Genomic DNA, 13,431 nt, shown 5'->3' on the forward strand with positions numbered 1-13,431 from the left:
TTTGGCTTTTGAAAAATCTAGAAAAGAAAAGCAAAAATACTTTCTTGTCAGGAGGACTTCCTATCTAATTTTTCCTGTTTTCTTTGCTTTTATTCTACTTTTATGTCCATCCATACACTATCCAACCTCAGCTCTAACTGCAATGGGGCCATTTCTCTTGGTTAATCCCTTTGGAAGGATAAAAGCAGAAATAAACAAGTATAACACCTTTGAGAGTATTCTAGAATCCACCTGTCCAGACAGAACATTTGGACACTGGGTCATGTTTTCAAACCCAAATCAAGACCCCCCGTTGGCCACTTTCCATTTCCAGGTGTCAGGAGTAGACAGGCAGGTGAAATTGACATGTGAGACTAGATTTCTTTTTTTGTTTTGGGGAAGATTAGCCCTGAGCTAACATCTGTACCCATCTTCCTCTACTTTATATGTGGGACGCCTACCACAGCATGGCTTGCCAAGCGCTGCCATGTCTGCACCCGGGATCCGAACCAGCAAACCCCGGGCCGCCGAAGCGGAACGTGTGAACTTAACCGCTGCACCACCGGGCCAGCCCCAAAGAGAACAGAATTTTTTAATGGGGAAGAAAATATTGAAATGGAAACTTTCTCAGAAAATCCAGGACATAGAGTTACTATAGAGACCTTTTCCTATCTTATAAAACAAGTACAGAGGTGAGAGATGGAGGTGATGAAGCAAGCTTACTGGTTAGAATAGACTCTGGAAGTTGTAATTCAACTAAAATCGGACCCTTCGGACAATTCCTGACTTGCGTTACTGGTACCTCTTAGGATTTCTGGAGGCCACGAGAGGAACTGCCACTCACTTCAGGTCTGACCAGCTCTGACTTCCAAGGGGAGATGGCAGTGGGAGAAATCATGGGCTAACCCAGAGTGCTCCCCAAATATCTCCTCCCGAGTTCTCTGACGTCAGGGCTGCCCCTTCTCTCCTTTCCTTCGCCCGCTGGTTCCTCTACCTTCCTCCTACAGAACCTGCTCCCTGGCCAACCCCACCTGCCCCATCCTCCTCTCTCCGTGAGCACCTTGCTCATTGAGGGTCCTGTTCACTTCTTGACTCTTGGGGTCCTGGTATGTGCTTGATTTCCTCCCATCCATCTAGCAGATTCCCTTGGGAGTGAGGCCTAGATTCTCTCCTCAGCCTCCCGCAGAGGCAGCGCAGGGCTTTCAACAAGGGGATGACTTGTTTGGGGCACAGGAGACCGATGGGCCTGGGGGGCCAGTTTTCAGAAGCTTGTGGAACGTGCCAGACCAGAAGTGGACCTGGCTGCTGACCTGACCGGGCAGGACTGAAATCTGTGTCTGAGGTTGACTCTGAGGTGGGAAAGAAAAAGTTCCCCAGCCTGGCACTTGGCCTCTTGCCCTGACCCCAGTATCAAACGCCCCTATACTTGTGGTCATAGAGCGTTGCCAGGCGCCTGGATAGGAGGACAGAGAGCACGGTCATTGCATTTCAGTGGAGACACAGCCCTCGTTTGTGTGTGTGTAATGAGAGCCAGTTAATCTGATCAAAGCGTCAAACGTGTGGGAAATTTTATCCCGCTGTGGACTGCAGGGATTTCTGACCATAGATGTGAGTTTCTCCCTTTTCCCCACTGAAGCGGACATTGCTGAAAGTACCTCAAGAGTCCGCAAGCCCTCAAGGTGGGGTTGTTTATCCTAGGGTCCACAAATTCCCTGGAATTGCACGCAAAAATGTGGGTGTGTGCACCCTGGTGTGGCAATTCGACACAATTCTAGGGAGAGCAGCATAGCTGTTAACAGATTCTCAAAGGAGGCCAGGACTGGAAAAATAAGAATGACCAGTTTAGGTTTTTCAGGCCCTGATTCCAAGATGCTGGGATTGGCCCTAAGAGAGAGTTCAGGGCAACAAGGGCGTGACAACCAGAAAGAAGCGAACACGTGTCCTTTGGAGGGGCTACGGGAGCTCCTGCAAGGATCACCTACTAGGTACAGGCTGCCGTGCCCTTTAGATGCTGCCTGTGCCAGCCTGGCACTTGTCACTTGTCTAGCCTGCTCAGAGGAGTAGCCCAACTGGGCACTTGTACCTTACGGACTCACAAAATCCTGGGTGACAAATTGAAACCGTTTAGAACTTCCACCATATGTGAGTCAAGGGAAGAAGCTTCTGAGGGTTGGGTAGCACAGGTCTGGGGGGAGAAGGGTTACCAAGGAGCCCAGCACGAAAGGAAGGGCAGCCATGCACTCCCTCCCCTTCCACACAGCCACTCCTTCACTGCTAAGATTTCCTAGAGGCCACTCCCAGCCCCTCCCATCTCCGCCAGATTCTCTGCCCCTCCCTCCCGGAAGCCTAATCTCTGCGCTCCTGGTCTGCCAGACCCTTTCACTGCATCCTGACACTTGTTTGCCTTTGCTTTGGAAGTGCTGCTAGGTGTCTGACCATCCTCCCTTGGGAAATGTGTGCTCCCTGCGGAAATGGACTGACAGTGCTCATACTTGGCTCCTCCTTCCGCCACCCTCCCCGGCCCTAGTCCTCACTGTCGCATCACCCCTCCCCCAGGGGGCAGCAGGGGAAGCTTAGGAGAGGAAGCAGCCCTCGATATGAGAGCGTGGGCACCGGAGAGCCCAGACATCACGCGCCCCCCGGGAGGAGGGCTCAGCCCCTGGAGACGCCCAGGCTAATGACGCATCAGTCCCACCGTCCCTTTTCTAGTTCTGGCCCCGCCATCCTCCTCTCAAGAGCTTGTAAGAACTTGGGGTCCTTTGCCTCTGTTCCTGACAATTACCCTTCCACGAAATTGCCATCCTTTTGAGACAAGGTCACTCTCCAGCTTAAGTACCTTCAACAACTCCTCATTTTTTTCTCCTAAATAACTACTTTTAGCATGGAATGGATTTCAATTTAACATTTTTTTTAAGTGTTATTTCCTACAACAAACTGAAGCTTCGGCCACATCAACTTCTCTATTTTTCACAAACACCCCTCTATCTCTAGGATTCTGCTTATGCCACTCTCTCTTCCAAGAATGCCCGTCAACGCCTCTTCTCTCCCCAAACACTCATGCTTCAAGGCCCAGCTCCAATCTGACCTCCACTGTGGACTACCCCGCCATGCCCCGCAGAAATACCCTCTCCTGACTACATACTCCGGTACCACGTTTTTCCCATACAGAGAATAGAATGAAACGAATGCTTATGGAGCTCTTACTCGATGCTAAGTACTCTGTAGCACGTGAATTATTGCGTTTATCACCTGTCTCTGATCCTTCGTCCACCAGGTAAGGGAGTCAATTGTCTTCATTTTTAGAAGAGGAAACTGAGGGTCAGAGAGGCCAAGTGTCTTACTCAAGTTCACAGAGCTAGGAAGAGTCTGAGCTGGAATTTGAATTCCTGGGTGTTGGACTCTCAAGGCCACACCCTTTCATGTCCGTTAGGGGTGCAGTCAGTGTTGTAAGCCGCTATCTGACCTGTGAGGGTTGTCAGCCTTTTCAGCGCAAGATCTGTCTCATTTGTCATTTGTCATGGAATCTCTCCTGCCTGAGTCAGTGCCAGGCACAGAGTACTCAGTAGATGTTTGCGGAATTGCTTTGAAGGTAGATGTTTGGTGAGTAACTTCATTGGACTATTAACAGCGATAGCACAAACGGCTTCTGAGGCGGATGGAATCTGCAAGAGCAGAAGTGTGGTCTAGCAGGTGGGACACAGAGGGAAGACCTGTTCCTACCCTCTGCCCAGACCACTCCCAGCATTTCTGACTCGGGGTTGGGCCTGGCAGCTCTAAGGGAGTCTCAGAAGCCAGAACTGCAAAGCTTCTGGAGCTCTTTGGGTGAAGTGGGAATGAGGTCCAGGCTCTAGGAACGTGGTCTGCCTGCCTCCTGTCCCCTACCTGTCTGCTCCCTGCTCCTGGCCTCTATGATGAGCTTGATGCCAGGAAACAGGCAATGAAGGTGCCTACTCCCTCGAGACAATCTGTCCTCCTTCCCAGAGTACCAGGGTGACACCAGCCCCCTCCTCAGGGCCCCCGCCAACCTCACCATCAGTGCTGGCATCATCCACCAGAATGATCTCCCTCAGCAGGATGGCAGGGGTGGTGTGTAGGACGCTGTACACCGTCCGCAGCAGCGTGGACCAGGCCTCATTGTGGAACACGATGATGACGCTGGTGGTGGGCAGTGGGGGGCAGCGCCGGAACTTCTGGTCGACACATCTGGAAGGATGAAAGTGTAGATATAGCTCTCCAGGTCCCTGGGAGTTCCGGGGGTGGGGAGGGCTCTGTTCACAGATTCCCTTGACCATCCAGCCTATATTCTCTGTTGTAGCTGAGAATAGCTGCTCCCTGGGACCGGCTTACACTGTATTTGCCACCCACTCTGAGCCTCTGCACAGGTCCTAGCCAACCCAGTCCAAAGCTTGCCTCCCCCAGAGCTGGCTCGGTGCCCCTGCCGCACTGCTGAGGGCTCCCCACTGCTGCCCCCTCGCTTCTCTCATTTGCTGTAGGAGTTCCCGGGGCTGACTCTTTCCTCCTTGGTAATATGTGTACTGCATAAAGTGTAATTGGATCCAGAGGTCCCCAAGGGGTGAGTGATAAAGGGCAAATTTGACATGTGAGAAAAGTGACTACAATTTCCACACTCAGCAAGAGACAAGCGCTCCTCTCTGCACAATTTACAGTCCCTCTCTAACCCATTTCCTCATTAATTCCCTGCTATCTGACACTGCCATCACAAACAATCTTCTGTGACCTTTTCTCTATCCTCATCCACTCCAACCACTCTGTGCACCTGGCCACACTGCCACCCTCTTGACACTCTCTCGGGTGGGGGGGTGGGAATGTGCAAATACTGGACCTCAAGAGAGCATGCGGCCTAACCCCCTTTCTTTTCTTCTTTTCTTTTCTTTTTTTTTTTTTTTGTGAGGAAGATTGGCCCTGAGCTAACATCTGTTGCCAATCTTCCTCTTTTTGCTTGAGGAAGATTGTCACTGAGCTAACATCTGTGCCAGTTTTCCTCTATTTTATGTGGAGGCCACAGTGTGGCTTGATAAGGAGTGCATAGGTCTGTGCCCACGATCCGAAACAGCAAACCCTGGGCTGCCGAAGCGGAGCGCACGGACTTAAACACTACACCACCGGGCTGGCCCCCTAACCTCCTTTCTTAACCTCCTCTGCTGGTCAGAGATATCTCCTGGACCCTCCAGAGGAGACTCCTGAACTTCCTCCACTGGCCGTCCTCATGGCCAACACCGTTGTTCCCCGCTGACGAGCTCCTGACGACTCCAAGTGGCCCCACATTCCAGGACTATAATACTTGGTCCAAATCTGGGGAACCCCAGGTTCGCAGTCCTAGAGAATCATGAATTTGGGGATGCGGGCTGCCATGTAAGAAAAGGCCAAAAAGGGTATAACCATTGAGTTGGAAAGACAAAGTCTAAATGAGGAAGACACAAAATCTTTAACTCGGGGACAGTGTGAACGCAACCTCGGCTGCACTGGTGTGAAGTGGCCACAGCTCAAGGATCCAAGTGCTGGTTCCCCGCCCAGGGCTGAAAGTAGACACAGCTTCAAATAAAGCTCGGAAAGAAGTCATGGCTCTGTGGGCCTTCACTGATGGAAACCAGGCGGTGGGGGGATGGTCCTGACCACCAGGGCTGCCGTCAGGAAAGGGCCCTCCCCCAACAGTCCAGCAGCAGGGTGCCATGGTCTCTGGGGCAGGCCTCAGCAAGGCCACCGAAACTGTGGCTGGAATCAGTCCCTCCCAGGTGCCCCTGTGCCCTGAGTTCCTCCTTTTGTCCTGTCACTCTTTATAACTGTGTTTCGCTCCCACAGGTCTCCCTGGGCCTCTGGCCTGGCCACAATACTCCTGAACCCCACCCCTTGGGATAAGGGCAGTTGGTCAAGCAAAGAAGCGAAGGCTTAGAGGAAATCCTTGCCCACGTTCTAGAATCCCCTCAGCTCTCTACCTGGCACTTGGCCTGCGGCCATGGCCACACCAGCCACAACTCTGGCAGAGCCCCGGCCTTACCCGAGGACTCCGGGCCACTTACTCAGGTGGCCGAGTGTCCGGCCCCAGGGCCCTCTGCAGGGAGATCCGGTCACTGGCAAAGGCGTTGAAACAGTGCTTCTTGTAGCCCTCTTCCTTTTCCTGGGTCTCCTGCGGGGTCCACTTGTCCTTCTGAAATGCTTTCCCGTCCGCCCCAGGGCTACTGGGGTCCTGTGGTGGCCGTTCCCAGAAGGGCTTCAGCTCAGCTGGAGTATAGAACCCGGGGAGGCAGGACTGGTTTGTGGAGACTAGTGTCCCCTGGGGCTCTGGAGCCCTGATCTGGAGCTTGGGCATCGAATCCCGAAGGTTGTTCACGGCCCCCATCATGAGGTCCAGGACGTGATCCTTCTGGCTCACCAAGGACTTCAGCCATGGCTTCTCCATGGCCTGTTCCCTGCTGCTTACATCCCTCTGCAGGATGAAGAGGAAGAACACAAAGGCGCTGCCCACCACGGCCAGGCGCAGGGGCATGTGACGTCTGCGGAGGAGCCTCATCCTCGGGCACCACCGGGGACACGGCTAGGTCAGCTCCGAGTGCTGGACTGGACCATGCAAAGAGCTCGATGCGTTGTGGCGGCCACCCCTTGGAGCCTGAGCCTGAAAAGGGAGGGGATGAGAGAGAGAAATGAGCCAAGCCAGGGGTGGGGAGAGGAGTGAGGGGGCTTGAGGTTCAAGTCCTGACTCTAGCTGAATGGTGACATCGCCTTAACCCCGTCACTTGACTTCCCTGCACCTAAGTTTCCTCCGTCCATAAAGCGAGGAGATGGGCGCAGCGTTTCCTTCCTGCCCTAAGACGCCAACATTCACGGATCTAGAATAACTGGAACACCGAAACTCGACATGAAGAGACTTAAATGACATAACCACTTCGGGAAACAATTTAGCATTATCAAGTACAATTTGAAACGTACGGACTCCATGACCCCACAGTTCCACTCCTGGTTTGATATCCCAGATAAACTCCAGCACACGTGAGCCAGGGGGCAGGTACCAGCATGTCTCTAGCCACACTGACTAAAATGGCAAAAACAAGGCAGAATCCAAATGTCCATCAGCAGTAGAGTGAACAAACAGCGTGAAACAGCCACCCCATGGGGGATATACAGCAGCGACAAAGAATAAACTGCTTCGAGGGGCAACAACAGAGGCGACGTTGAGCAAAAAAAGCAAGTTGCAGAAAGATATGTACATTATGATTCCATTTACAGAAAATTTAACAATGTAAAACTAAACAACACATTTCTGCAACTACAAAAATGACTATGCGGTAAAGCTATAAAGAAAAATAAAGGAATGCTGAAACCAGAGTTTCTGGGGGAAAAGGTATGGGAATAGACACACAGGGGGACCTCAAAGGAAAGAGTTTTTTTCTTAAAGTGGATGGCGGCTGGTATTATTATTCTTTATACCCCCTCACATATTTTATCAGTTTTCTTCTTCATCTATTCATATTTAATAAAAAGTTTTTTTTTAATCCAAGATTCTATGACAACACCTTGCAGGCAGGACTGGGCTTGTGTGTCAGCAGCTTCCACCCCGAGGCACGTGGTCCCACGGCTCAGAGGATGAATGTTTGCAAAACTTCCTCTTGTGCTCCAGAAGCACAAGGCTTACCGGGTTAAGTGCTAGAAACCGGTGGCAATAGACCTGGGCACAAATCCTGGTTCTGCCCCTTCTAGTAGTAACAGCACCTGCCTCCTAGGGTTCACAGAAGGATTGAGTTCAATGAAATAATTCACGGAAAAAGCTTAGCAGTCTCCGCACACAGTAAGTTTTCAAAAAGTGTTAGTTTTTATCATTAGCAGCTGCGTCACCCTTGGACAAATTTCTTAATTTCTCTAAGCCTCAATTTCCTCATCTATAAAGTGGGGGTAACTAATACCTAACTCCCAGGGCTGTGGTGAGGATTAAATCAGAGATAACGTATGTCAAACACTCGGCAGAGTGCCTGGCACATACCAAGCCCTCAATAAATGGTATCAATTATTTCTGTTATTATGATGAATAAATCCTTGCTCAACTTCCCAGCAATTATCCTCAAGCACCTGGTCCTTGGCCAAAGCCACACTCATTATCCCATGATAGGTCTTGCTTAAAAGTAACTCCAGTTGAACTATTTACTGCTGTTATTTCAACAAGCGAGCTGCTGCATATGGGGAGGCCCGGTGTCGGGGGTCACTTAGATCTGGAGACTATGTGGCCGTCATGGTCTCAAGGGGCAGCAGGGTTCACTCTGGTTGGGGGGAGACAGGTGGTTTCCTTTGATAACAAATTCAGCAGCAGCATGAAAAATTAAATAAAATGAAATCTCGTTGAGCGTCTATTCTGTGTTAGGTGCTGTCTGGGACATGGGAGATGTTCAATTGGCCAGTATTGATTGAATATGTGCTGTATGCCAGGTCCTCTGCCAGATGAGGAGACACAGAGATGAGCAAGCCCAGCCTGCAAGGAGCATACAGTCAGTCGGGGGAGCCAGATTTTAAATGGAGATCACCTGGTGAGAAGATAGCATGAGGGAGTCACCTTCGGGTGCTGAGGGAGAGACGATGCAAGTAGGGGAGGGTAACGTTTGAGAAGAGGTCCCCCAGCAGAAGCTTGGGCTGAGCACTAACCCACAAGTAGGAGCTGGCCAGGCGAGGTGAGCACACTCCAGGCAGAGGGAACAACATATACAAAGGCCTAGAGGCAGGAGACAGCAGGGCCAGTCAGAGAACTGCAAGTCGTTCAGTATGGTGGGAGCATGAAGCCTGATGGGAGTAGCAGAAGATGGGCCTGGAAAGGTGGCTGAAACCAAGTCATCACGCCGAGGAGTTTGCCCTTGACCTGACCTGAAGCAATAACGGATTTGTGGGGGGCCCAGCGTTACAGGAAAAGCAACATGACAGCTGGTGGAGGGCGTCCAGGAGAGGGATCTGCCAGGCAGCCGGACGGCCAGTTAACAGGGCTTGGGGTCCAACCCAAGAGAGCAGCAGCGCTGATGAGGAGGGAGGGTGTGGTGCCAGGAGAACTCCCTTGGGTGGACAGTTCACCCCAGCTGGGACACAGAGGGACACAGAGAGGTATGAGACAATGCTGTTCCCCGTGGGAGTTTAAAATCTAGTTGGAGAAGAAGAACGGGTAGCAGTGGGTCCAGGGAGCACCTGTCCAGGGAGGGGACAGGAACAAGAAGAGATACTTCTCTGAATTCCCTTTTCTACTTTGAACCCTGATTACATTACCTATGCAAAAATTAATAAAATTGAAATGGAGCAGTGGCACAGACACCACGGGCCAAGCTGAGGAAGGCAGAGCTGCCCGGGCTTGCAGAAGCTGCCCAGGAGGAAACGGGCATTCGACGGAGAGGCTCTTTCCTGCCCTGGGGGTTGAGGTCTGCTGGGCCAGCACAAGGGCTTCTGCTTGATCTAGACCCCTCATCAGTTCTGGAACTGCCCCAGCTAAGCACAGACAGAGGGCCCGCAGAATGGGGAAGTGTTTGCCGTGACAGTGTTGCACCATCCTGCAGGCTGCACCTTCCCCAATACTTTCTGTCTGCCTGTCCACTCCAGCAAGAAAGAGGGAGCACAGTCAGAAACAAAGGCGTGGGAACAGCTTAGTTACCGGCTGCTGCCAAGCGCTCAAGACTCACCTCCTCCAGGAAGGCCTCCCTGATTGTCTCACTCAGAATCACCAAGGTCACGCCAACTTTCTCCTGGCATTGCCTCGTGGTCCTTTGCAGTGGGGTTCGCCTTTGCTCCTTTTATTGGCCCTGGAGAAAGAGTTGTTGTTAGTGCCGTTAAGTCAGTTCCAACTCCTACTGCCCCTGTGCACAGCAGAGCAGGACCCTGCTTGCTCTTCTTGCAACATCCTCTCATCTTCCAGCGCTATATCAGATAATGCCCCACTGCTATTCATAGGGTTTTCATGGCAAATTTTTTGGAGGTGGGTGGCCAGGTCCTTCTTCCTAGTCTGTTTTAGTCTGGAAGCTCCGCTGAAACCTGTTCCCCCAAGGGGACCCTGCTGGTATTTGAAATACTGGTGGTGTAGCTTTCAGCGTCACAGCAACACACAGCCACCACAGTATGACAACCGATAGATGGGTGTGGTGCCCTGACCGGGAAACGAACGCCTCGGCGGTGGCGGCGAGAGCAGGGAATCTTAACCACTAGAACATCAGGTTTCTGCTGGAGAGGGAGACCGAGGGTCACGCCAAGCCCTTCCCAGGCTTCTGCTCTCGCAGTCCAACGCTTTCTCGCTGGAGCCTGCACTTTCTCAAGGTACTAACCACATCCTGAAACGAGACACCTGTGATTAGCCCTGGCCGTACGGGATTCGCTCTCTAGTTTGTGTGCTCAGCATGCGGGCAAGAGGAAAGAGTTCCTGAGGAGAGACACACAACCTGGCAGAAGCCAGAAGACTTCAGGGTTAAGGATCCTGCTCCCTGTGTAGGAGCCGATTCCCAGAAGTGTGGTGAGCAAGGTCGGGATGTCACCCCCAACCACGCTTGGTGCAGGAAGTGTAGGCATGTAGGACTTTGTCTAGTGCAGGGCTTCACAGGCTCCTCCCCACCCCAGTGGGCTTGTGTGACTCCCTCACCTTCGGGCTCCACGGCCTGGCCTCCAGGTCCACTGGCAAGTATGCCCACAGCTCTCCACCACTCATTCCCCTCCTGCTGCTGCTGAGCATTCATCCCCAACTCTTTTCCCTCCAGCCACCCTTGGGATCATAACACATCAGATCATCTTGGTTTCAGTACTGAGAAGACACCAGAAATCCTCTTCTTCCAGGAAGCTTTCCTAGGTTGAGCAAATGGGACCTGCTTCCCTGGCCCCACCAGCCAGAACACAAACTTACCTTCTCTCACTGGTATAAGGGAACTGAGGTTTCACCCAGCCCAGTGTCCACCAAACCACTGATGCATAGGATTGTGAAATAAATTTAAAGCGTTGCAAATTAGCATGGAAAATTTTTTTTTTTTTGAGGACGATTAGCCCTGAGTCAACATCTGCTGCCAATCTTCCTCTTTTCGCTGAGGAAGACTGGCCCTGAGCTCACGACGGTGCCCATCTTCCTCTACCTTATATGTGGGATGCCTACCACAGCATGGCTTGCCAAGCGGTGCCATGTCCGCACCTAGGATCTGAACTAGTGAACTCCGAGCCAGCCGAAGCAGAACGTGTGCACTTAACCACTGTGCCACTGGGCTGGCCCCTGGAAAAAATTCTTTAAAAGATCAGAATAGGACAAAAAAGAATATACCAAAGTGCTCATGTGTAATACGGGTAAGTATTGTTTTGTTAAAATTTCATTTCAGTTATTATACATACATGTGTAGGATGTACCAAAAGTCTAGTGTGGGGGCCGGCCCCGTGGCCCAGTGGTTAAGTTCCCGTGCTCCGCTTCAGTGGCCCAGGGTTTCACCAGTTCGGATCCTGGGCGTGGACAAGGTACCGCTCATCAAGCCATGCTGAGGTGGCGTCCCACATGCCACAACTAGAAGGACCCACAATAAAAAAATACAACTATGTACCAGGGGGTTTTGGGGAGAAAAAGGAAAAATAAAATCTTTAAAAAAAGTGTAGTGCGGTTTTAAGCTTTAATAACTTCAGAACTATAAATGCCACAGACTTACAAAGAACATCATTTGAAAGTTTTATTCAAATTTCTTTTACTTTGTTTAGTTTTATGAATTTTGAATAATATATTTTTATTTTAATGTTTCTCATCCATTTAAGCTGATAAACATTTCCTGATACAAAATTAAAATGAAAAATTTGTTATTCAAAATTCATAAAACAAAAGAAAGAAAGCAAATTAAACGAATCCATTTTCAGGGCCGGCCCAGTGGCGCAGTGGTTAAGTTCCCACGTTCTGCTTTGGCAACCTGGGTTCACCAGTTCAGATGCCAGGTGCGGACACAGCCCCGCTTATCAAGCCCTGCTGTGGTAGGCGTCCCACATATAAAGTAGAGGAAGATGGGCACGGATGTTAGCTCAGGGCTAATCTTCCTCAAAGAAAGGTGAAAATTAAAAAAAAAATACGTTTTCAAATCACGCTTTTTTGTTAGTTTGTAGAATTCATACCTCTGAGTGAGGAAAGTGTAAAACTGCCCTAAGACTTTTGGGATACCCTGTCACACGGTGAGTAGGTTAAGTTTTGTAAAATGTCTTTCTTAGGCCTGCCCAGGGATGTAGTGGTTAAGTTTGTGCCCTCTGCTTTGGCAGCCCGGGGTTTGCAAGCCCAGATCCTGGGTGTGGACCTAGCTGTGGCAGCATGCAACATATAAAATACAGGAGGACAGGCACAGATGTTAGCTAAGCGACAACCTTTCTCAAGCAAAAAGACTGGCAACAGATGTAGCTCAGGGCCATTCTTCCTCACACACACCCACACCCACACCCACACCCACACACGCACACACGCAGTCTTACTTTGGTCCAGTCACAGAAATTTGAAAACCAATGCTTCCACCTTTTTATCACTTGCAAAGTCTAGCATGAGTTTTGTACGTAGTAGACATTCCATAAACTTTTGTAAATAAATGAGATGAACCCAGAGGGGTTAAAGTGACCTATTCAAAGCCACAACGGTAAGTGCTGGCTTCATACATGATGTTTCGAATGCACATACGACAGTAAGCATTCTCGTTCCTTGGCGCCACTTTGACCTGGTACGTCTGTGGGTCCGACACCCTCCTTTCACAGGTGAGGCCAAAGTGGTCAGGTGACTTCTCCAGCTCTTGGCTTCCAGAAGCAGACATCACCAGTCTCCCAACTCCCACTGTTCTTGCGTCCCCCTTGGATATCACCTGGGGGAGTTTGCGGACCAGGTTTGGCACTCCTGAGCCCGGGGTCAGGGGGATCCCCCGCCACCGCCCCACTCTCTTATAGACACCTTCCTCCCCTATCTGGCACTTATCTCCGCCAAATCCTGCCCAGGACGACAAACGCTTTAAAAAGGCCGAAATTGGAAGTCCCAGGCAAAGTTTCAGCTTTTGTGAGAGCCAGGGTCAGCCACCCAGAACACGCCCTTGCTGGCCAGGTGGCCTCTTTGTAACAAAGTTTCTTTCTGTTTATCAACCAACCTGCTCACCTCCGGAGACGTGGCAGCCAGGAAGTACCAGTCTCAACCCCACCACAAGGATGTTTGCTCAAGTTACTCACACGACAGCCCAATTACAGGTTTCTTGGAAAAGTGACGACTGTCACCACTGTCACAGAGGGTGCAGGTGTGTGGAGTGAGACATCACGCTGGGGAGGGGACAGATCAATTTTAAGCTACTGGTGAGGTCTGTTTTGCCCAAATGATTCTCCCTTACTTCGAAAGAACCTTCTTGCCATCAAACACAGCCCCCATTTCACTTCCTCTGTTCTCTTGCAAATCATCTCCTCCAAACCCCTCCTCCCACTTCTGATCCTTTTGATTACAGAAGGCTGGGAGGT

General features: G+C 50.9%; 1 protein-coding gene across 4 annotated transcripts in view; it reads right to left on the minus strand.

Moving 5' to 3' along the window:
• Positions 1-13,431, minus strand: part of GALNT6 (polypeptide N-acetylgalactosaminyltransferase 6) — a 34,501-nt gene that overhangs the window by 16,963 nt on the left and 4,107 nt on the right. For 3 of the 4 annotated variants that reach the window (XM_008512245.2, XM_070621351.1, XM_070621350.1), the window contains 3 exons: positions 9,639-9,758; positions 6,018-6,610; positions 4,010-4,182 (listed from right to left, as the gene is read on the minus strand). In XM_008512245.2, coding sequence (XP_008510467.2) covers positions 4,010-4,182; positions 6,018-6,508 — 664 coding nt within the window. In that variant the 5' untranslated portion in view covers positions 6,509-6,610; positions 9,639-9,758. Of the gene's footprint in view, positions 1-4,009; positions 4,183-6,017; positions 6,611-9,638; positions 9,759-10,104; positions 10,283-13,431 lie in introns of those variants that run through there. The other variant, XM_070621352.1, reaches the window with a different exon arrangement.

The sequence above is a fragment of the Equus przewalskii genome, chromosome 5, assembly GCF_037783145.1.
Source record: "Equus przewalskii isolate Varuska chromosome 5, EquPr2, whole genome shotgun sequence".
NCBI lineage: Eukaryota > Metazoa > Chordata > Mammalia > Perissodactyla > Equidae > Equus > Equus przewalskii.